The 23,140-nt window shown below is 39.0% G+C and overlaps 1 protein-coding gene across 1 annotated transcript in view; it reads left to right on the top strand.

The window, feature by feature from the left end:
* Positions 1–252: 252 nt before the first annotated feature.
* ARFGEF1 (ARF guanine nucleotide exchange factor 1) overlaps positions 253–23,140 on the top strand; it is a 101,460-nt gene continuing 78,572 nt past the window's right edge. Inside the window, exon 1 of the mRNA XM_082479984.1 lies at positions 253–493. Within this exon, the coding sequence (XP_082336110.1) occupies positions 370–493 (124 nt within the window). The 5' untranslated portion in view covers positions 253–369. The remainder of the gene's footprint in view (positions 494–23,140) is intronic.

The raw sequence follows: 23,140 nt of genomic DNA, 5'->3' as shown, positions 1-23,140 counted from the left end.
GGCGGCTCAGGGACTGAGCGCGTCGCGGGCGCCGTCCGCGCACACACGCAGCGGTGGGCGGGAGGGGGGGAAGGAGAAGGAAGGAGAAAGCTCCGTCCTCCCTCAGCCGCGGGGGTTGGCTGTCGCCGCCGCCCGGGCCCAACCCAGCCTCCCCTCGGGGGGGAGACTCCGAGCGGGTGTTGGGACGCCGCGGCCCTCCCTCTGAGGGAGTCCTTCCCCCGCGCCTGCCTCGGCGCGGCCTCGCCGCCTGTCCCGGCCCTTCGCAGCCCTCCCCCGGCGGGAGCGGCCGGTGCCCCGCTCTCCCCTCCCCTCCCCTCCCCACCCTACCCCTCCTCCTCCTCCTGCTCTTTTCCCGGCTCGATCGCGCCCATGTATGAAGGGAAGAAGACGAAAAACATGTTCCTGACCCGGGCCCTGGAGAAGATCCTGGCCGACAAGGAGGTGAAGAAGACGCATCACTCCCAGCTGCGCAAAGCCTGCGAGGTGGCCCTAGGTGAGGCGCAGCCCGGGGCGGGAAGGGGCGGCCGGCGGCGACTGCACCGGGGGGGGGCTCAGGAGCGCTGGGTGCGCTCCGGGGGCCCCCCTTCCCCCATTGCCCGGTGTGCGTTTGTGTTGCAGGGAGAGAGGGAGAAAAGGCGCTTTGGGGCCTCTCTGGGGAAATGAGGCGGAGGGGGCTGCCCGGAGGGGAAGGGCTGGGGGAGGTGGGGCTGCGGGCTGAGCCGCAGCACAGGTTTTTGGGATGGAGCGGAGGATCTGGTTTGTTGTGTGAGACGGGGCGGGTGCGCAGAGGGAGGCCGAGGCCCGGCGTCGCCTTACTGCGGAGCCCCGCGGTAGCGTGTGTGCCCCCGGGCTAAGGGGAGAGCTTCGCCCCTGGCCCGGAGCGGCCCCTCCGCGCATTGCCCCGCGCTGACAGCGGCGGTGAGGGCGCTGCGGCGCCCGGCGGGCTCTCCCTCCTCCTCCTCCTCCTCCTCCCAGCTCGCAGGATGAATAGGCAGAGAGACGGAGGCGCCGAGCTGAGCTGAGCTGACCTGGAAGCAGACGGCCGGCGGGGAGGGAGCAGGTGACAGGCAGCGGTAAGGGAGGAGGAGGGACGGGGGAGGAAGCGGGGGGGTGCGGGTGGCGAAGAGCGAGAGACAATGACAGCAGGCCACGTCTGGAGTTGGTGGCCCTTCGGAGTCTGGACGCTGTCCTCTAGGGAGGAAGGCTAGAGGGGGAGAAGATGGTCCAGGAGATGTGCGAGGGAGAGCCGGTGTTGTTGCTGACGGAGAAAATCAGCTGATGAGGAAGGGGCCCTTCCTTCGTGCATGGCAGAGCCGGTGCGGCCACGGAGGATGTGGGAATGTTTGCTTGGTTGGGGCTGAGCAGGGTGTTAGGCTTGTAGTGCAGCTGTGTCAACACCACCGCCGTCTAGGAGCATGAGGGAAGTACCGAGGCTGGATAGTACAAAGAATACGTACACGTTCAATAACAAGCAGCATAAAAGGAGAACTTGGGCTGTAAAATTCTGGCGTGATGAGTACAGGCAGGGTTTCGACCTGTGGGGCAAAATATTGACGTATTTACTGAAAGACTCCTAGAGAAAGGCCTGCTTTATTTAAATAGTACATAAATGGATTATATCCCTCCCATGCTTGTGTAATTGTTTCTGGTTTTGGAGATAATTATCTTGATTTTGTGCAGTAATAACGTCTGTTTAAATGAATTTGTTTGAAGGGGTAATATTAAACTGAAACTTGCTTGTTTTAAAAATGAATACAAGTTAATTTCAAGCTCTCTGTTCTTTTGTCATTCTATTCGTCTTTTATAATACCTCTCATTTTTTTAAAAAAAGAACAATCCTTTTCTTGTTTTCTTTGTCTGTGAAAGACCCTGACAAATGGAGGGGGAGAAATGGCCATAGTTCAATTATATCTTAATAATTCAAATAGATTGGAAAGAGTTTTTTCTTACATTTCTCATTTATCACCAAAATTATTAATTATAATCTTATGATTTGGGCAGATGCGATTAAACTGATAACCCTTTGGCCTTTCTGTTGACTTTAGACTGCGTAGCCAAGTTATAAATAAGACAGAGAAGTGTTTTCTTATTATTAAATGGAATTTATATCCATCCTGTATGTCATCCATAGAATTAGACACTGGATTAATCTTGTGTTTCTGCTGTACTTTATTTCAGTACCTTGATGTGTCTTAAGTATCATCCAGATCCCTCCAAGCGTGGCTCCATTGTGTTACACAGATTATAAAGCAAGCCCTCTAGACTGTACAGTATGCATCTTTTATCTTGTAAACTCATTTGTGCGAGGAGACCCCCAAGCACACATCCCGGTGATTTCTAGACTACGGATTCATTGAAACCACCTCCTGTGAATCTGATGCGTGATTGGGGCTTAAATAGGAAAACAATATAGTGCAGATAGAAAAGCCAGTGAAGCAAGAAAAAAAGAAATACAAGTTTGTGTGTATTAGCTAATGTCTGTAGAAAGGCTTCATGAACTTGAAAAATATCAGATGTGATGTTAGTTACCATAGAGTCTTACTGAAATATTTTTTTTTAGACTGTGGCACAATAAAATGTAGTTGGTGACTGTAAATGTAGTATGGTCCGTTGTCTGGTTTTGTTTGTGATAGACTCCTAATTCAAAGGAGGAAATATATAACTCTTGAATAGAATAGAGCTCATGTCTATTTTTCTTTGAAAAAGCTTTTTATAGTTAAATATTCTCCTTGTTTCACATGTGGGGTAACTGGGTATTAAAGCTGAGCTGTGATTTTCATAGCAAAATTGGAAATAGGGTGCGCGTGTACTCTCTCCATCTAGCTCTTTATCTGTTGATGAATACTCCAACCGGATGCTTCTTTGCCACCTTAAGCAAGGAATACATACTTATTTCTGAGAAATTGCTCTATTTTAGAGAGCAACAACATTGATGATAAAACATTAGAAAAATAATAATTTAGAGTTAAGTTCAATTTGGAGTTAACTCTGGCAGAGCCTAACTTTGAAGTTTTATTGGATTTTTTAAAATGGTTAAATAAAAGGTAGCTTTTAAAAATCATGGTAGTAATTGCACATACTCAAATCATCATCATGTTTTTTCAGTCTGAATATTTAATTTATTACTCTTCACTGAAATTATCTGATGTGATACAAAACTCTGCCATTAAGATCTTTTTCCAACTGAATGACTGTAGTAAAGTGTTGCTTACTATATCAAATATTTGAACTAGTAGTTGTTACTAATCCAGACTCGGGTTTTGTTTCATTTTTTGAGATGTTTTCATTTTTTATTTTTTTTCTAAATCCAGTATTTACGTTGGTTTACATAGTATAAGATGAGCTGCTATTGAAATATTGCAGAAATCTCTGCTTTTTAGATTGAGGTTGACAACCAGTATTCTAAGAATCTTTAAGAATATCCCTTCGTTATTTTTAATCTCTATATATTTTCTTATAAACCTGTGCAATTGCATTCCATTAATATTATACTTCTCCCTCAGAATTCACAAATTAAAAATAGATGAAAAACCCCACTACATTCCTGGTATATATTACTGTGGAAGTCTGACCTCTGAACAGGTGTTAAGATGAGGTCCTTCTAGTGTGATGATTTTTCTGGGCTATGAGAAGATAAGAAAGCAAAATATGAATTAAATATTGCAACTTGAATTATGGATGTTCTTTGGTTTTTAACAGGGACGAAATGAAGCCTGATACATCCTGTATCTAATGATTCACCAGGTTGTGTCTGGATTAATACAGGATAGTTGACTCAAAGTTTATTGTATTTTTTCATGTAACATTGTCCTCTCTGAAAGACATTCTCTGTATGTGAAAAATGTAACGTTTCTTTCTCTAACAGCTAATTTAGAACTTTGTGTTGTTTACTTGCATAGCAGCTACTCTCAATCTTCAAAATTGTCCACTTGCAGAGCGTATCAGGCAGCAAGCTGACAGCAGGATTAGATTTAGGGGTTCTTTCCCAGTCGTTTCCCTGTGCTGCTTTTTCTGTATCAGTTTTCAGCCATATTACAGACTAGGAAACTTTACAGTAAACATACTGCATTATGCATAGTCCATAAAAGGTCTTGGGGAAAAAATTTCTCAGCTGAATATAAAGTTTTTAATAGACTGAATAAAAAGTGCTAGTTCTGCTTTGTGTCAGAATCTGGGGTGTGGATTTGTCTGCGTGGAAAGGTGGTTTATAGAAGGACCAAGCTGAGCAAACCAGAATTCCCTGCTTTTATAAAAGGCTGCTAGTTCACCTGCAAATCAGGAGTCTAGCAACTCTTCTGTAAAATTCCAAACTGGAAATAATGTAAAATGATATGGATATGTACCTGGTATGTACTTTAAGGAAAAGCGTGCATGTGGTGCTTGGAATTCTGAAAGTACCAACTGAAGAGGGCTGAAGCTTAGTTTTGAAAGGTTCTTCAGTGCTCCTTGGATTGTTTAGTCTGTCATGGGTGGGTCTCGCTGGATGATGTAGGTCTCATGCAATGTGAAAGTAACAGCTCCATTCAGTTTGTGCTGCCATTACATGCAGGCATATAGTCATGAAGCAGCAGGATATAATTAAGTACCGAATCTTAGTTTTTCTGAAAACAAGTAATGTTTGGAGTAGAACACGACCCACAGGTGGGAAGATTCATTGGTATCTTTACCAGATCTGAAAATGGCCTGGGAAAGTGTCACCTGCGTAATTTTTTCTGTTTCTCTTCTTACTCTTCCTTGTTTCGTTTTCTGGTGTTCTTTAGATATATAGATAATCATGTTCTATTATCAGAGTAAGGCAAGTTAACAGTCAATACAGAAATGCGTGTAGGTGTTGCAAGTGCTGGGTGCATTGAAAAAAAATGTTCCTAAACTAGCACGAACAGTTAAAAATGCATTTTGAAGACCATTATCGTGTTACTCCACTGGAATTAATTTTACTGGAGAATTATTGGACGAGCTATATTTCTGTTTGTATTTTAGGTAATGCTATTCTCAGTAGACTACCTTCCATCTTTCATCAAAATTAATTGTCCGTTTTTAGAAGCCAAAGCCTAGAATTTTTTTAGTCTTTTCTATGCTGAATACAGAGAGATCGGTATTGTACCATTGTCTGTTGTCTGCATGTGCTGTAGGCATTTATTTTCGCAACATACAAGTCACCATTGTCCATACAGAATTTATTTTCTGGTTGTAATTGTTCTTCTGATACACTTACTTTGATGTAAGCAAGCAGAATAAATAGAGATTTTTTTGCTAGTACAAACCAAGATGTATATTTAAAAAAAAAAAAAAGAAAGAAAAAATCCCTGAAAGTTGTAGCTTCCATTCCCACCTCTTGTTTGCTTTGCTAAGCTTGGGCTTTAACTACCAGGGTTTCAATGTGGTTTAGATCTCATCTACTTTTATAAAGACTTAAAACCTGGCTTCGTAACAGCAAGGTTTGGTAGGCCCCATAAACTGCTTTCCAGGTTGCCCTCTCCATTTGAGGTATAAAGTGCCATTTATGTTGAATTTATGGGGCTAATTTAAGAGAAATTGTGTATAGTGGGACTTCTTATTGTTTTAAATTTAATCAGTTCTTGGCTGTGTCGAATGGCAACACTGAGGATCTTTAATCTCCCTTGAGAAAGGGGATGGTTGGCAGGATGCACATAAAAACACTTCTGTAGAAAACAAGGTAGATTGTATTTGGGTTGGAAAAATGTTAATGGAGAATGAGTATCAAATATTTGCTTTTTGTGTTGAAAAGAAAAAATGGTATTTTTTTTTTAGGTGGAACTTTGACTTTATCCTGAAATGTGTCCTCAGTTGAAGCCTTCGATATTTTGAAAGTTTTAACATTGATTTTCAGTATCTTTTAAAATCTAATCTTGAATGACTTCAACACATCTTTGTGACGCAGGGCAGCTTTTAAATACACAGCAGAACAGAAGTATTTAGAGCACTAATTGGAATTTTGAAGCTTAAAATGAAAAATTGTTGCCTTATGACCAGAGTGCATCTACAATTCTTACAACGAAATATCTTTACTGTTTTATGGGCTTTTGTTCTAGTTGATCTTTTTCTGTACCCTCTTCCAGTATGTTATTCCTTTAATTGTCATCTTTTTTTCTCTTCTCTTGGTTCTTGTCTCCACTTAACCACTGTTTCATTTTTTTCAGGATGACAACAGTATCTGTTCTTGTAAATCTTCATATACAATGGGGAAAAAAAAATTATCTTGGTTGTTGATGTCAGATGTACATTCCAGACCTTTTCAGGAGTCTTTCAGAGAATAATTGGTATTGAGCTAGTATTTTGATAATGCGTTGTTAAATATGCTAACTAACTTGGTTGTCAGGGAGGATCATCACGTGGGTGTTTATAGAGAGGGAAGCATCAGCAAGTGGTATTATAGTCGGTTGTTTCCTTGTTTTTGGCAAAACTCCTAGCTGAAATCCTGGACTCAAAGAGCTAGAGGAGGAAGCCTTGTCTTCTTTTGAAGCACCTGCCTCTCAGTTTTGGGTTTTTCACTGGCACAGAGTTGCTGATTAGTTAGTATTTTAAAGTAAACAAATGCTGCCAGGAACCTGGGAAGCAAGACCAGCAAACTTGTACGTGACTGATTCAGTTTTGCAACAGCCAGCGGTAGATCAGTGACTCTGACTTGAATAGGCAGAGGGAAGGGAGTTTTGCGTTTTCTGCGTTAAGCCAGAGAGTTTTCCTGTCTGATGTGTAAATTGGTGGTTTGCTGGGAGAAAATATTTTTGTCTGGGAAAGACAGCTACTGTCAGTGGAGCATCAGAGGGTGAAGTGACTTGGGAAACACAACTTTGCAGATCTCCAGGAAGGGGGGAGGTATGAAGGAAATAGGCAGAATTGAATATAAGCTTGATAGTTTTTATAGTTTTTATCTGTTAGAGGAGGCAGAACTCTATTGTGTATGTCTGAAAGCCAAAAATGTGATCTAGCTGTGCTAGTCTGATGGATACAGACCAAGAACTATCCTGTGCATAGTTGGCAGTTATTACCATGTCCTTTCCATGAGTAAATAATAAAAGAAACTGGAGGTTACTGTTAGGCAAACCAAACATTTGAGAAAAAAATCACATACAAAAAGTCTCAAAAAAACCCAGGGAAAATATAAAATACTTCTTTGGGATTTTATAGAAAGAGAATATTGTGAAAGGACAGTTGAACAAATTGTTACTGGTGTGTTTTGTTTCTGTGAAAAACACTTAGTGTCAGAACTTAAAGTTTAAACAAAACCACCCCAAAGCCCCCCCAAAACCCCAGCATATATATTTTATAGATATCTTAATGGAACACAGTGGAGCATTAAATAAAAATACTTCATTTGAGGAATAAGGTAGATGATACTTTTTATATGGTACTTCTCATTTTGAGTATAAATGTAAAAGAGCTGCTAAAAATAGGCCTGCCAAGTCCCAAGAGTTTGAAATACCTGGCAGAACTCCCTTATTGATTTCTAATCAATCTTAGAACACTGAGAAAATTCCAAAGGACTGGAAGACATCTGCTACTGTGCCAACATTGTTACAAGGATGAATAGGATGACCTAGGTAATTACTAGTGTATTGCCTTAATGTTGATACCAGGCAAGGTAGTGGAGTAGCTGATATGTGATGTGAGTGAGAAAAAAAATGCCAGTCAGCAAGGATTTGAGAAAGATTTAAAAAACAAAACAACAAAACAAGCCCTCTACCAGTTTAAGTTTTTGGGATAGGTTATTAGGCATTTTCCCCACATTTTAGGCTCCTGTAACTCCTGTGTTCTTCAGTTCTTTTAATTTTATACAATTAGAAGTAAAACCTGCCAAATTGATAGTAAAAGGCTTGATAAAATTTCATTTGAACTGATAAATATTGGCAAATTTTGTTAGTTTTTTTCCCTCATTTTTCATGTTGCTTCTTTCCATTGTATCCATGGTTTTAACTTTTAGGTATTATTCTCGGTGTTGGGGATTTTGCTTGGGGTTCTATGGGGGTTTCTGTGTTTCATTTTGTTTCTTGTTTTTCTTGAATTTGAAGTTTTACATTGTAGTTTCAGTGTGGATGTATTAGTAGATGATGAGGTTTTAGTTGGGAAGCAGGAGCTCTTAAAGAGCTTGAAGTCTTGAGGAAAATAAGCTCTTAGTATGATGCTGTAGTCAAGAGCAGCTTTGAAACTCAGGTAGGGAACGTGGAGATTATACTAACTCTGCACCTGATACAACTTTTAGAGTAATGTTTCCCGTGGTTTCAGCAGTGCGTGGGTTTTATTATCAGTGAGACCTGCATGAAGAGCCATAATAATTAGAAAGTGAAAAAAGTTGCTCAAGAATCAAGGTTAAGTCTGTTGCTTCTGTTTAGAAACAGGTAGGAAAACACTGGGCTGGTTTTATTCTCTGGTGTTGCAAATCTTTGTATCACATATTCTTCTCCAAAAATGTGTTTTAATTCAAGCAAAAATTGTTTCAGAGATGTGTTACATCTGGTTGTACTTTTCAGGAGTTTGTAAAAGGCAGTCACATTGGATGCTTCCTCTTAAACTGCAATATTGTTTTGGAAATTCCTCTCTCTTTAATAGAAAAAGGTCACACTTGGTTTTATGGGAGTTTAAGTGAAACTATATTTGTACTTTTAAACATTATACCAAGAAGCTTGTGTACTTACTGTGTTGTGGAAGTGCTGTTTGTGAACAGTGTGAAGTAACAAGTAGAGCTTCATTTTGAGAAGGAATTTCACTTCCTCCACCTTTGTCACCTGCCCGCTGATTATATATATATATATTTTTTTTTTTTTTTTGGCCTCTTCAGGAATCATAAATTGCCACAACTTCCTGAACTGAGTGGTCGTTGCTGCATTCTGATTGTGTTTATTCTCTGAAGGGACTACTTGTAGCTTTTCTCTAAACTGTGATCAAATGTACTCGTGCTAGTGAAAGATCCCAAAGCAGTAATGTATTTGGTTGCAATGTTTGGTTAGATTCCCAAAATATCCTTCTGCTCAGTTGTTTTAATCTTTTTTTTTCCTCCTGTGTTTTTTTGAGCTTGAACAAAGAACAGTTTTTCAGTACCATCTCAGCTAGATTTAAAAATAAAAAGGCAAAGCCAACCCTGTAAAGCAGATTCACACTTGACCTAAGTAGTGGATGCTAGCCACTGTCTAATTTGATAAACTCACATGGCTGCCTGTTTCACTGGCTCAGATTCTGTTTTTTGCAGGTATACTGTTCTTGCTCTATTCTACTGTTATTTAATTTTTCTGCTAAACAGGTTTTATTCTAATTGTACTATCTATCTAGCTGTTTTGTCGTGCTCGGGTGGTTTTTTGTCTTTTATCCCAGCTTTTTATTTTAGAATTGTATACACATTCTAACAGCCTAAGTAAATTTTACCACAACCAAGAGATTCTTTTATTAAGACATCTAGGGCATGATTGCTGTGGGCTTTTTTTTTTTTAATTGTTGATTTCAGTTCAGAATGTTTTACTTCTGTTCCTCCCTCTCCCCCCCAACATTTCTGGTACTCTATGTATCATGTATGCTAATGTGGTATGAGATTACATGGTTATTGATGTTATGCTATTTAATACTTGCTTTTGTTCAAATGGGTAATGTCTGCTGTCCAGTGCTCTTTAATCTTTTTTTTCATTTAATGTATTTCTCATGTCAGAAAAAAAAAAAGATATTTTTAAGATAATTGAAAATACCCACCCTTGAGATAAGTGAGTTTATTCAAGCCCTCTTTTGTGTCTGCTGTTAAACACAGAGGGAGAGAGGGTTTAAAAAAGGTGATCCATTAATAATACAAATTCGGCACTCACTCTGCTTGCTGTTCTAATAATCTTAACAGGTTTTGTAGTGTTATTCCTTCATTTAGAAAAAAAAAAAGTGTAATTAGGTTTGTAAATATTTCATGTCGAGATTTTAGTCAACGCTGGATACAGGGGTGTTTTGCTGCTTTGTGTTTTTACTTGTCACAAATGTGGGACTCTTGAGTGTCAATTTGCACTACAGTTAATTGTCAGGAATGTTTGAATGACCAAAGTACTTCAGCATTGCAATATGCAGCTTTGCAGTTTAAGATAAACTGGGGAGAAGATATTTTTAGACTTCTAAATTGAGATAAAAATGTTAGCATTTACTGAAGATACTAAATAGCATTTTATACTACAGGGCTCAGTTGTCCAGTTGAATGGTATGAGGCGCACTTATAAAGATTCAAGTTTGTAAATTAAATATAAATAGTGCAGCACTGGTTTGATTTCTTTGGTAGCTTCCCATCACATTTTAATTTTAAAACTGTGCTACAAATTAACACAGGTATACTTGGACAAACCAGTGTACTTTTAATGCAGGTAATAAGCATAAACTACTGGGAATGCCCTTTCAAAAGAAGATTATTTTTTTTTGCAAAGGTGTGGTTCTGCTGTGTGTAAAACTTAGCACACCTGCGTGTGCCTGGCAAGCAACTTGTCAGGTTATAACAATGTGTATAAAGGTCTGAGTGGTACTGTTGCAGGGACCAAGAGTGCAGTGGCTGGCATAAAATCAGTTTTTTTTCTGCAATTCAGAAACCTGGAAAATGCGGACCCTTGACTCGGCTGGCTTCATTTGGCTAATGGACTGTGACGTCTGCGAGAATGCTGTACTAGATCTTGTGCAGTGTATGGGAAAGTGGATAGGAATAAATTAACCTGTGTTTCCATTATCCTGAAATGGAAACAGGCCTTTATAACTGCTGTAAGTAAAATTGCTGGAATAGGACAGCTGCATTTGCATGAAAGTTTGAAAGCTGGATAATGACCCCCTAAGTGCCTGAGAAGTATGATTAAAATTTTCTTCACCTGCAGTGAAATGAGAGACTTGGATGTTTTCTACTTGTGATTTAAGACATGACACTTTATTTTGTGTGATTATGTGTGCATAATTACGCATTTGAGTAGATCTTGACTGCTTAGAAATTTTGCTGTAAAAAGAAATAAGTTTTCTTTAAAATTGTCTCTAACACTGTGGGGGAAAACTTCTTTACGGTGAGGGTGACAGAGCGCTGGCACAGGCTGCCCAGGGAGGTGTGGAGCCCCCTTCTCTGGAGATTTTCAAGACCTGCCTGGATGCAGTCCTGAGTAATGTGCTCTGGGCAATCCTGCTTTAGCAGGGGAGTTGGACTAGATGATCTCTAGAGGTCCCTTCCAACTCTGAAGATCCAGTGAAAATAGACTGTGATGATTAGTGATGTTTGAAGGAGCCTTAGGTTTGTGTCTTAGATGCAGAAAGGAAGAGAGAGGAGTGAAGTTTCACCGCTATACCTTATGTTGTATTGTGAAGCTCGAAACAAATTTCTGCATTCAAATTATTAACACTGTCTTTTACATTGATGGAAAAGCAGCACTTGGGCCATTCTTTCCCTGATTGCGTCCTTTTCACATGAAAGCAGAAGCTTCTGTCTGTGTGCTTGGTTGCTCTCCCGGCCTTTCAATGATGAACTTGAGGCATGTGGCATGGCTCTAAGATGTTTCTTATCTCCACCCTTTGGGTAATTGTTTCTTTTATGCTTTTATATAGGAGTTCACTTTAATAACATCCCTCACTTCCTCCTCCAAACCAAAAATTGCCCTTAGCCCCCAGCCCAAAGCTGCCCTCTGAAATTGGACCAGAAGGAGGGCTGGCTCAGAATGAAATACCCTCACAAGTAAAGGAAGGGGTTTAAATTTCTTTTTTAAAGAAAAATAAAGTGTAATTTTGAAACTTTCAAAACAAAGTTAGAGATTCTACTATTTATTGCCAATATCTATAAAAATTAAAGGATATGTGTAACTTTAGAAGTATATTTTCATACACAGATTGTATGTGTGGTACTACGTGCACTAATGATTTATACCTCTAACTTACATAAAAGATTTCTACCTTCGTAAAGGCAGAAATGGCCAAAATAGTTTTATATACCAATGACTTAAATAAAATTAATAATAATTTTAAAAGCCTTGAATAGCACAGATTAGGTGTAGTCTAACAGATGCCTGATGAGCACTACCTGATGGTGGAAGATGTTTGCATTTGATCACAAACAGGTTGGCTAGAAATAGCCACAGTGTTAGGTGCTGGCTTCTGAAATATGAAGAAACTTCTGTTATTTTGATAACACCAAATAGTTAGAAAGACCAAGTATCCTCTTACAACAGAGAAGGTGATTTTGAAAGTTCTTTGGCTGTTGTAGTTTATAACAGCATTTATTTAATCACATGTCCTAAAATGCTCTTAAGGAGCAATTAGGAGGGGCACAATCTTAGTGCAGTAAAAAGTGTAAGTAATTACTGTTAAATGAAAATTGCATATATATAAAAAAAACTATTTGTGTAGTCAATGCAAGTACACTTTTTCATAATAGTTTATTATGAACACATGGATCCAGTAAATATGGAACTGAATACCTTAATTGTCTTGCTCTCCACAGCTTTGGTAAGCAATGGTGAAAGGAGTGCTCCCTTGTAACAGTGTGCAACATGGGTGGAATTAACAATATTGTGTAGTGGTGACCTTTTTAAAGTAGTCCACTTGTCTTCTGATCAGCATCTGAGAAAAGAAAGAGTAGTTGAAAGATGAGTAGTTGTCTTAATTTAAGCAGTCTGAACTTTCAAAAATATTCCTTTTGGATGTAAATAAAAGATAGGGGATGGAAAATAAAGGTTTCATTGTTTTAATAATCTAATGCATATGTGCTGTACTGAAGGCAGCCACACTGGAGCTTTCAGAGTACTGTAATACTTATTCTTACTTCTTGTGTTCATTTGAACATCTTTGAGCTGCTTCCTATATCAGAATCTTAATGACAAAATCAGTACTTTAATAACAGTGTGATCACTTCATTTGAAAGATCTCACATCAGGACTTCTGATTTAAAGTTTGAGCTGTCTATTACAAATACAAATTTTTGTTTGAATGAAATTACAAAGTTGATACGGTTGTAACCTTTTGGGGGGCATACTTAGAGACATAAAAATAAATTCAAGTCCATACTTTTCCAGTTGTTTTTTTTTCTCTGTCATATGTAGCTTGATGAATTTTATAGACAATAGTTAAATTGTATTCTCCTGGCTATCTTCTTGTATCTGGAAAAGATGATGATTTTCTTATGATTCAGAGCTATGGCAAGAGGGAAGTGGCATAATGCTTTTTTTAATCAGAAGTTTACCAGTAGTATAATTCATGTATAGGCTTACATGTGACCTTTAAAGTTTTAGTGCTTGAAACGGGTAAGAGACTTGCAATGTCATGTGCTTTGCTTCTTGTTTCTTCATCCCTGCTTGCAGATTGCTTTTGAAGTTACTGTAGTAATCAGGCTACTTAGTGGGAATATGTGGGGTTTTTTTGGCCATTTCTCAAGATATCTTGAACTTATAAGGACCTCTGAAATAAAGCTGAGTAATTTCCAACTTCTGAATTACCTTGTAAGCTACCCATTTCCAAAAGGAGAAAAAATAATTGCAGTCAGATATCTACAGCAAAGATGTAGATTTTGCCATATTACAAAGGGATCTTTTAATTTGATTCTAGCTGTTCTTAGAACTTCACACTGCACAAGAGCTTATTGTCCTCAGTTGTATCTAGTCTTTGACAATTCACAGTACTGATTGCTTAACAGAAAGGTATGTGAAACCTTCTCGTAGATACTGAAAATTATATAGCAAATGATTGCCCCTGTCATCAGGATGATGATCAGAAAGCGTGAAGGTTCCCCTTTTGCAGGATGTGGGAAGGGTTAGTACATACATAGTTACATCAGTTTTAACTCTGGATTTTATTAAAAAAAATATTAATAGCAGTCAAAATAAACACCTACTTTGCGATATATATGCTCACACACCTGACTTAGAATAATCATCATTATATGCCAGGATTTATTGTATTCCATGAGCCTGTTTTGTATGTGTATCACACCTATTTAATATATTGTATGGTTGTGTTCACGGAGGGCTCAGCAGAGGTGCAATTGCTTTTCTTACCTTGAAGAAACTGAAACTTGAGTGACTTCAATGTGTGTAATAGTAGTTTGTAGTAGCTGGTTATGCTTTAAAAAGTATGGAGTAAGGATGCATCATAATTGCTATGCATATGTGCTTACTCCTGAAAGAAAAAAAAACTTTTAAGAAAAAGTAGGATATTTCAAGGGTCACATTACATGACAAGTTATTACTGAAGAGGTGGTCTCTGTCAAAAGTGGATGTGTAGCTTTTGTTCATACTGACAAATGATCCAGAAACAAGACTGAGAAACATAATGACAGTCTTGTTCTGCAGCAGCAGTCTGTCTTTGCCAGAAAAAATACAAAGCATTAGTAAAACATTTATTTCAGTCTCCAGTTGTCGCCAACCAAGCAAATGAGCAAGTAGAACATAGTAGAAAATAACAGAGAAGTCTAAGGACTTAATAGCTTCATCAGTAGGTATCTATGTCAAAACCAAATGTGTGCTTGCTTACAAATGAATGCTGGCAGTCTTTAAAAATGGTCAGCTAAAATATCCATGGTTTTAAAATAAGGATGCTGTCTTAACAGGCCAGGAATGAGAAGGGATAATTTTTGGAAAAGTCTTAATTCCATAGCATTAATTATGTAGGTATGAATGTTTAATTTGCTGCACTTTCTCTGAAGCTTAGTCATGTTAGGTAAATATATCAACTGTGTTGACAGGTAACGTTCAATTAAGATGTATTGAGCAGCACTTGAGTTCTTCTTGAGCACTACCCAAGAATTGGTTTAAGGTGTAACAGCTGAAGAGCTGGTCTGTAATAGTGAGCATTCTCATCATCACATGCTCAAACATATGGTAAAATATGCTTAAATTCAGCTTCATAGAAGTCATGGAAAAGACTTTATTAAAGCGTGTATTTTTTTAATTCAAAAAGAGTAATACAGGATTGAGGACACTTGGAAGGGAGCAAAATTGGAGCTAACATGGTGATTCTTTGTCACGTGTTTTTGTTCACTCCCAATTTGAAGTTTAAACCAAAGTTCATATTAACTCTTTATAGTTTTATAATTTTATAATTTTTAAAGGTTTTCTAATCTGAAATTGCTGAACTGTTTAATAGAGCATGTAATATTAAAATTTCATCAATTGCTAACAAAAGAATGGGAGATATGGAGAGGTGTTTCAGTTCTGTAGAGGTGTTTGTTTTGGGGTGAATTGTGAGGTGACAAAGGTTGACAAAAGAAAATATTTGAGACTTGTGTTACACTAACCCACTTCTTGATAAAATGACAGAAGTTGAGTGTTGATAAGTGCAAACTAATCCACGTGAACGGAAGAGGGGAAGTGGAGGAGGAAACCAGTCTAAAGTGTGCATGCACAAGCATGGGCTCTCAGTAAGACTTTTATCATTGGGAGGGGGAAGAATTGGAGTTACTGTGAATGATTCCATCAAAATATTGATTCCTTTGTCAAAAAGACAAATATGAAAACAATTGAGAAAAAAAAAATGAAGCTGTTACACCACTTTACAAAGATAACCGTTCATTCCATACTTAGTTCTGCTCTCTGGTGCCTCCCAAAGAGACAGTGTACTTTGAAATGATGCATTAGAAGTCAGCAATGATGATTGAAAGTATAGGATGTCTTCCAGAAGAGATAAAGCAGACTATACCTCTTGTTCCCTGGAGGACAGAAAATGAGAAGATGGACATAAAGGAAGTTTATAAGATTCTAAGTGGCACAGACATGAAGAGAGAATAATTGATTGTAATTTCTTGTTGTGCAGACCGGAGGTCCTGTAAAGGACTCAGCTTATTTAAAGTAATGCAAAAAAAAATACTCTTTCCTGCAGCTTGTAATTGCATTGATCTCAAAAGTTTAAATGGTTTAAAAAACGATTAAATGAAAATTTAGCAAGAGTTGTCAAACCTGCAGGAACAGTCTTCGTGCAGGAAGAGTATAAGCCACAGATGGCTAGGTGCTGGTAGGAGGGGACTGTTGCAGCATTCTTGCCCTGCTTTTATGATCTGCATTTACTCAAGCATATGTTATTGGCCACTCATGGAAGCAAAATGCAGTCTAGTTATCAAGGACTTAAGAAAAAATTGCCCTTCTCATATCTTTGTGTTCAATACAGTCTGGTGTTTTTAGGTTGGATTTCTGGGTTTCTTACCCAGTTCTCAAAGTTTACATGAGCTCTACTTAAAAACCTGAGATAGGGATGCTCCATTTTTGTTTACAACTTTGGACACTGGATTTCATGAGGCATTCATTGTCTGTCAAGCTTGATTAGTTGTCTTCGTTCCTCTTGTTAGAAATTTATTTTAATTTAATTCCATTATGTCTGCAGTCTTTTTTTTTTGAGCTGGGTAGTGCAAAGGTTCAAAAATGCTTATACTAAATTATCTTTTTTAATTATTATTGTTTTATATATTAAAATGCATGTTTAACCACAAAGGAAAAATAAATTTGTTTTCTTAACTAAATGGACTAGAGCTACTGCATGCAAAATGTCTTACGACATGGAATGATGATGAAAATACTGGTTTCCTAGGAATGGCGGCATAAACTGAAGATACAGTAACTCTGGAATTAAACTTTGCATGTAGGTGTAAAAAGCTGTGTTGTATCTGAAATAGGAAGAACAGAATGCTTGTATAACACAAGGAGAGCTCAACTGCTGCAAAATATGCTGCAGTTTGATTTTCCAATTTATATTTGGTTAGGCCTTAAAAAAAATGATTCATAAATAACCCAAGTACATGAGTGAAAAAATAGTCTTTTTTTTCTTTGTTTGTGTTTCTGTCATAATTTCTGTAAATACAGCGCTTTGTGTTTACAGCTGTAATAATGTTGTTAAAATATGAGAGTATTGGTGCTGAGGAAAAATTGAGAAACTGGCTTTGTGACTTAAATTTGTGTTTCTTGTCCTTCTGTTAGTAGGTTGTTCATTCTGTCATGGGAACTTAAACTCTTGAAATGGGACTCGGTTAAAGAGTAAGATGCCTAAGGTTAGGGGCCTTCACATGTAATAGATCTCTTGTATTCCGCTGATTGTATTGATAGCTCTCTGCTGGCTTTGGAGAACGCCTGGGCAAGCCCTGAAGCACACCTCTCGACTGATCTGCTGCAAAGCCTCCTTGGCTGCTGATTGCACTTGCACTTCGGAGAGGTCAGGCAGATAGCACGTGTGAAAACACACAGGTTGAAACATTTTGTATAGCAAACCAAATCCTACCTTGAATACCACATTTTGTGCTTCTAGATGTAGGTTCTGTTGAATGTTTGGGATGCTTTTTCAGTTGTCAGTGCAAACAATTAAAAATGTTAATTAAATTTTAAGAGTTACTCAGAGAGGCTTGTTCCTGTTAAGTCTTTTATTTATCACATTGTTTGACTGCAAGTGAATATTGAAGAGATGTTTGTGTGTAACAGAAGTCTTTTGGTAATGTGTAGAGTCAAGTCATTGAGATGTTTAGATTGAATGGGACCTGTGGAGATCATCTGCTGAAATCAGGGCCTTAGGTTAGGTTGAACACCCTGTCAAGCAATAGTGTGAGTACTTCCAGTGAGGCAAACTCTACCACTTCTCTGGGTGGCCTGCTCATTGTTTAGATATTACCAAAGGTAATAAATAGGCAGTGACACATCAGACTGTGCAGAAATTTGTCTCTTACAGGGATGGATATGGTGGAAGAATCCAGCAATGACATTGCCAAGGAGTGAGATAATTTCTTACTAACAGGTCTTTGGTTTTTTTGAGCCAGGCTGTTCATATTTGCCTGCTTTGAACTTAAAGGTCAGACTTAAAGATGATCGTCAGAGAGAAGCTCATTGTGTCCTTTCAGATGAGTTACAAATCACAGGATTTTGTTCTGGATATATTTAATTTCAGATATGCTTTTCAGGCAGATGGACATGATTTGATTGAAAATGCTTTCCCTATTTCAAATGTAATTTTACGTCTGCAAAATTTGTTTCTGCTTCTGTCATCTTTGTATTTTGGCAGAAACTTACATTTTTCCAAGCAGAGTATGAAGGATGTGCTTGCATTTCTGATCTTAAAAATGAAGGAAGCTAACCTATTCTGTTGATGGGAGTGGGGAGGACGCCCAGCTTGACCTGAAGAGGCATAATGTGCATCACCACAACCTTCCTTTCTTTGTAAGAAATGATGCTACACTTCTTTCATATCTGGCAATTTCACCAGAAATATCATACATAGTCAATTATTTTATTTGGCTATATTCATGAGTTTCAATTTTAACTTAAAATAAAAAAGATCAATCTATGTTGTGCTTGAGTAGATAGGAGTACTTTTCATAGAGAGTTTATTGGGATGTCTGGAACAGCGGTAGAGGCTGGGAATTTATTAGTATTCTGATTGCAGTTTGTCATGACCCGTCTTCTGATTCAAACTATTAGTTAAATGCTTGTGTTGTTTCCTATGTTCTGCTGAGTTAAAACTTTCTCTTCAAGTTATAGTTTAGATCTAGGGAGTAAAAATCACATTACATATGGAGATGGGGTGTGTGTACATGCGCATATATTTAAAAATTTTGAGATATATAAAAATTAGATTTCTACTTTCTCCTATGAGTCTGAAATAACTATATTATATTCAGTGCTCAAAGGGAAAAATATAAAGTTAATTTCTTAAAGCTTGCAGGAGAAGAACGGAGGCTGCTTTTGAACACTCTAAATTTCAGAGAATTTGTTGAATTTAATTTTCTATTCTTTCTGTTATTCCATTCTGTTGTAATTAACACCCCATATTTCCCCAGCAGTAGCAGTAATCCTGGCTAAGGCTTTTGTTTTCTTCCTCGTCCCACCCTTAGCCACATGGTAAAACCAGATGAAGGAACTGATCCATGTATTTAAAAAAAAATGTTTTAAACTTCAAGTTAAAAGCTTCAACTTTTACTTTCTTCATCCAGTGTTACTTTTCAGCTGGTAAGGACCCTCTGCAATTTTATAGCAGGCATGCGTGGAGTTGTACTGGCGTAATATAGATGACGCAGTCAGGAGGAAAGGGATGTTAAGTATCAAAAATATTTGTTTAACACATTGAACAGCATTCTAAGTTTTTCTTGCTGGAGAGTCTTTCTTTGTTCTGAGTAGTAGTTGACTCCTCTGTCTGCATAGGATATATATATGCTGCTTACTTTCATTGAGCAGCAAAATCACAGAATCACGAAATCTTCAGAATTGGAAGGAACCTCTAGAGATCATCTAGTCCAACTCCCCTGCTAAAGCAGGATTGCCTAGAGCACATTACTCAGGACTGCATCCAGGCGGGTCTTGAAAATCTCCAGAGAAGGGGACTCCACAACCTCCCTGGGCAGCCTGTGCCAGTGCTCTGTCACCCTCACCGTAAAGAGGTTTTTCCGCCTATTTGAACGGAACTTCCTATGTTCCAGCTTTTGCCCTTTGCCCCTTGTCCTTTCACTGAGAACTACTGAAAAGAGCCTGGCTCCATCCTCCTTCAACCCACCCTTTACATACTTGTACGCCATAATAAGGTCTCCCCTCAGCCTTCTCTTCTCCAGGCTAAAGAGTCCCAGCTCCCTCAGCCTTGCCTCATAAGGCAGATGCTCCAAGCCCTTAATCATCTTAGTTGCTCTTCGCTGGACTCTCTCCAGCAGCTCTCTGTCCCTCTTGAACTGGGGAGCCCAAAACTGGACACAGTATTCCAGTTGTGGCCTCACCAGTGCAGAATAGAGGGAGAGAATGACCTCCCTCGACCTACTGGCCACACTCTTCCCTATGCAGCCCAGGATTCCATTGGCCTTTTTGGCGACAAGGGCACATTGCTGGCTCATGGATAATTTACTGTCTACCAGGACCCCCAGATCCTTCTCCTCAGAGCTACTTCCCAGCAGGTCCGCCCCTAACCTGTACTGGTGCCTAGCATTCTTCCTCCCCAGGTGCAGGACCTTGCACTTGCTTTTCTTGAACCTCATTAGGTTCTTCTCTGCCCAGCTCTCCAGCCTGTCCAGGTCACGCTGGATGGCAGCACGGCCCTCTGGTGTGTCAGCCACCCCACCCAGTTTGGTATCATCAGCAAACTTGCTGAGGATACACTCTTTCCCCTCATCCAGGTCATTAATGAATATATTGAACAAAATTGGACCGAGTATTGACTGCAGGACACCACTGGTTACAGGCCTCCAACTAGACTCTGTGCTGCTGATCACAACCCTCTGAGTTCTGTCACACAGCCAACTCTCAATCCACCTTGGTGTCACCTCATCTAGCCCGTACTTCCTCAGCTTCCTAATGAGGATGTTATGGTAGACAATGTCAAAAGCCTCACTAAAGTCAAGGTAGATGACATCTACGGCTCTCCCCTCATCCAGCCAACCAGTCATAACATCATAGAAAGCTATCAGATTGGTCAAGCGTGATTTACCCTTGGTAAATCCATGTTGGCCACTTCCTATAACTTCCTGTTCCTCAACGTGTTTGGAGATAACATCCAGAATGAGTCGCTCCATTACCTTCCCAGGGACAGAGGTGAGACTAACTGGTCTGTAGTTCCCTGGGTCCTCCTTCTTGCCTTTTTTGAAGATCGCAGTGATGTCAGCCTTCCTCCAGTCCTCAGGCACCTCTCTTGTTCCCCATGACCCTTCAAAGGTGGTGGAGAGTGGTCTAATACAAAATACAAAAAAGCAATAAAAATATCTGATTTAAGTTAGTTTAAGCTGTCCTCAAAATGTTGCACTACCTTCCTCTTTATTTGGATAGCTGTTGCTGTGTTTATATGCTGGGGTTGAGGCCTCTAGAATCAGGGTTTACTGAACTTAAAAAAATTTTAACATAGGACTTGAGAAAGCAGGGTCAGAAAACACTATGCATTTTGAATATGAAAAGGAATGTACAGCTGCAGGCTTCCCCCCCTTACCTGATAAAGAAACACTATTGTCCTTGCAAAATTCATTAGAAAAAGTACTAATGCTGATGAAACATAGTGGGTGAACTTTACATGGTTTTGCAGTATATTTATGCCAGTGCACCTGTGGGCATCCACTGCAATGGGCAGTTCTGTTCCAGCTCTTCCTTCCCAAAACGTGATACACATGAGGTGTGGCAACTCATGATCGTGCAGCCCTACAGTGAGTTGAAATGGCTCACTGACGTGATGAAAACTAAATTATCAAGCCGTTGAAACTTTGTGCCTTGACAGTGATTGTGTAAGGAGTGTGCAAGTAAGCATGAAGAGACAAGTGGAATAGGAGGAACCACCTTTTTCAATGATCACCCTTGGCTGGATTGGATTAAAGCATATTGGAAAACTGTATCTCTAAGCAAGATCCTTTCTATAATCTGCTTAGGTCACTATGTATTTGATAAGCAAGCAAATTGCTTATATACTAATGCACCTTTTCAGCAACTTGTTCCACGAGTTCCGAGTGTGAAACCAATATATGGGGGTAGTCGGGGGAGGTATCAAAAAAGGCTGGAACAAGGTATTTGAAAGGTATACCCTGCCTGATTAAAATAAATGTACATGGCTATCCTCTTCTTGTAACTGTTTAAAGATGTAAATAAAAAGTCTATTTCCATTCTTTGATTTTGATCTAAGTATAGGAAATTTCTTTAAGGTGTGAAGACACAAGTTTGGATACTGCTGGGAGTTTGCTATAGATTTAATAAAGGATGGAGACCCATATAATACTGAGGGGAAGCAGAGGGATTTCTGCTGCAGAAAATGAGCTTTTCAGCCACAAGTTAGTATATAAAATGCTACTAATAATGACTGCAATTCAGTTATCCTTGGCAACGTGTGACCTATGTGTGTGTCACCCCTCCTCTTCCCAAGTCAGTGAAGCAACTTGACAGTAGTCTTGACTTGGTTTAGCAAGTAGAAAGATTATTACAGAAAATCTAGTCATAAACCCCTGTTGGATTGAATAATTCTGAATTAATTTTAAGCAGAGTGAGGCCACCAGAGTAGGTTCTCCTTTTGCGTAGATTTGCCAGTAATTCTGTTTGAAAATGTCACACCTAATGAGCTGAAGGAGCGGGTAGTAAGGTTGGCTGAGCTGGAAACAGGGGGTGCATTCAAGTTTCTGAATTTACATGAGTTGCATTATTCCCAAATGATACTATATTGTGAGCAGGGGTGAGGAGAATCTGTAGCTCTGTATGAATAACTGTCTAAAAAGGAAGTTAAGAATAAGTGAGAACGCTGCTTCAGAGATAAAAAGCCCAATAAGGATCATCAGACATATAGTTACTGACTTCTGAATTGCAGACAGAGAAATACTTCAATAGGATTTGCTGCAAACCCTTAACATATCAGAAAATATGGCATGGGAAGTCACAACATACAGTGTTCTTTTGTTATATTGGCACTCTCTTCAGAGTATTAGTGTCTTTAAAGTTGAAGCACCTCATCTGTACAAAGTTTATATTCATTGCTTTTGGGTTTTTACTTTATGTGTATGTACACGTAAATATTCTCTACGTGCGTCAAAGGTTGCTACTCCATGTTTTTCTAAGATAATGAGATATGACTTAGTATTTCAGTTGATTAGAGGGTTTCAGGGTTTTGTAGAGCACAACAAGGAGGATCTACGTAGAGTTTCATCAAGAGTTGTCAGACTCAAAACATAACGGCTGTTTGGAATGCTTCTTCTTAGTGTGATTAGTCTGTGCTTCCTTACTTACTCCTTCAGTTCCTGTAAACGTGAAGTTGCAGCAGTATAATACATTGGAATGGAAAACAAGTGGAAGTGTTCGATATACTTCTGAAGTTGTTTTGTTTGTCTGTACAAGAATTATTTGCTATTATGTAAATGTTTTGTGAAGACCACAGCAATGTCTTAAATTTGCACAGAGCTTTGCTCTTTTCTGTCTGTGTGCCATAGCTGTGTGAGCTGTAATCTTGCAGAAGGAGGAAACTAAGTAGAATGAAAGGTTAATTGACCCCAGCAAATAACAGCAGTCATAACAGATGCACAAGAAAGCTATAACTGAGGGTCTATGCTGAAGTCTGGGCTCAGGAATTTTAAGGGGAAAGAAATGCTCCTGGTATTCTACAATGGGGAAAAATGTACACAGGTGAAATTCAAACTTCGATGCTATATGTGCTTGCACTTGGGTTTGTATTTCTTCCAGTCCTTTTTCTCTTTAGGTTAGTTTACTGGATTAAAACAAAGAACAAAAACTGCACCCCTAAAAGC

The sequence above is a fragment of the Vanellus vanellus genome (genome assembly GCF_965231255.1).
Source record: "Vanellus vanellus genome assembly, chromosome: 2".
Taxonomy (NCBI): domain Eukaryota; kingdom Metazoa; phylum Chordata; class Aves; order Charadriiformes; family Charadriidae; genus Vanellus; species Vanellus vanellus.
This window is presented reverse-complemented; position numbering and strand designations above follow the sequence as displayed.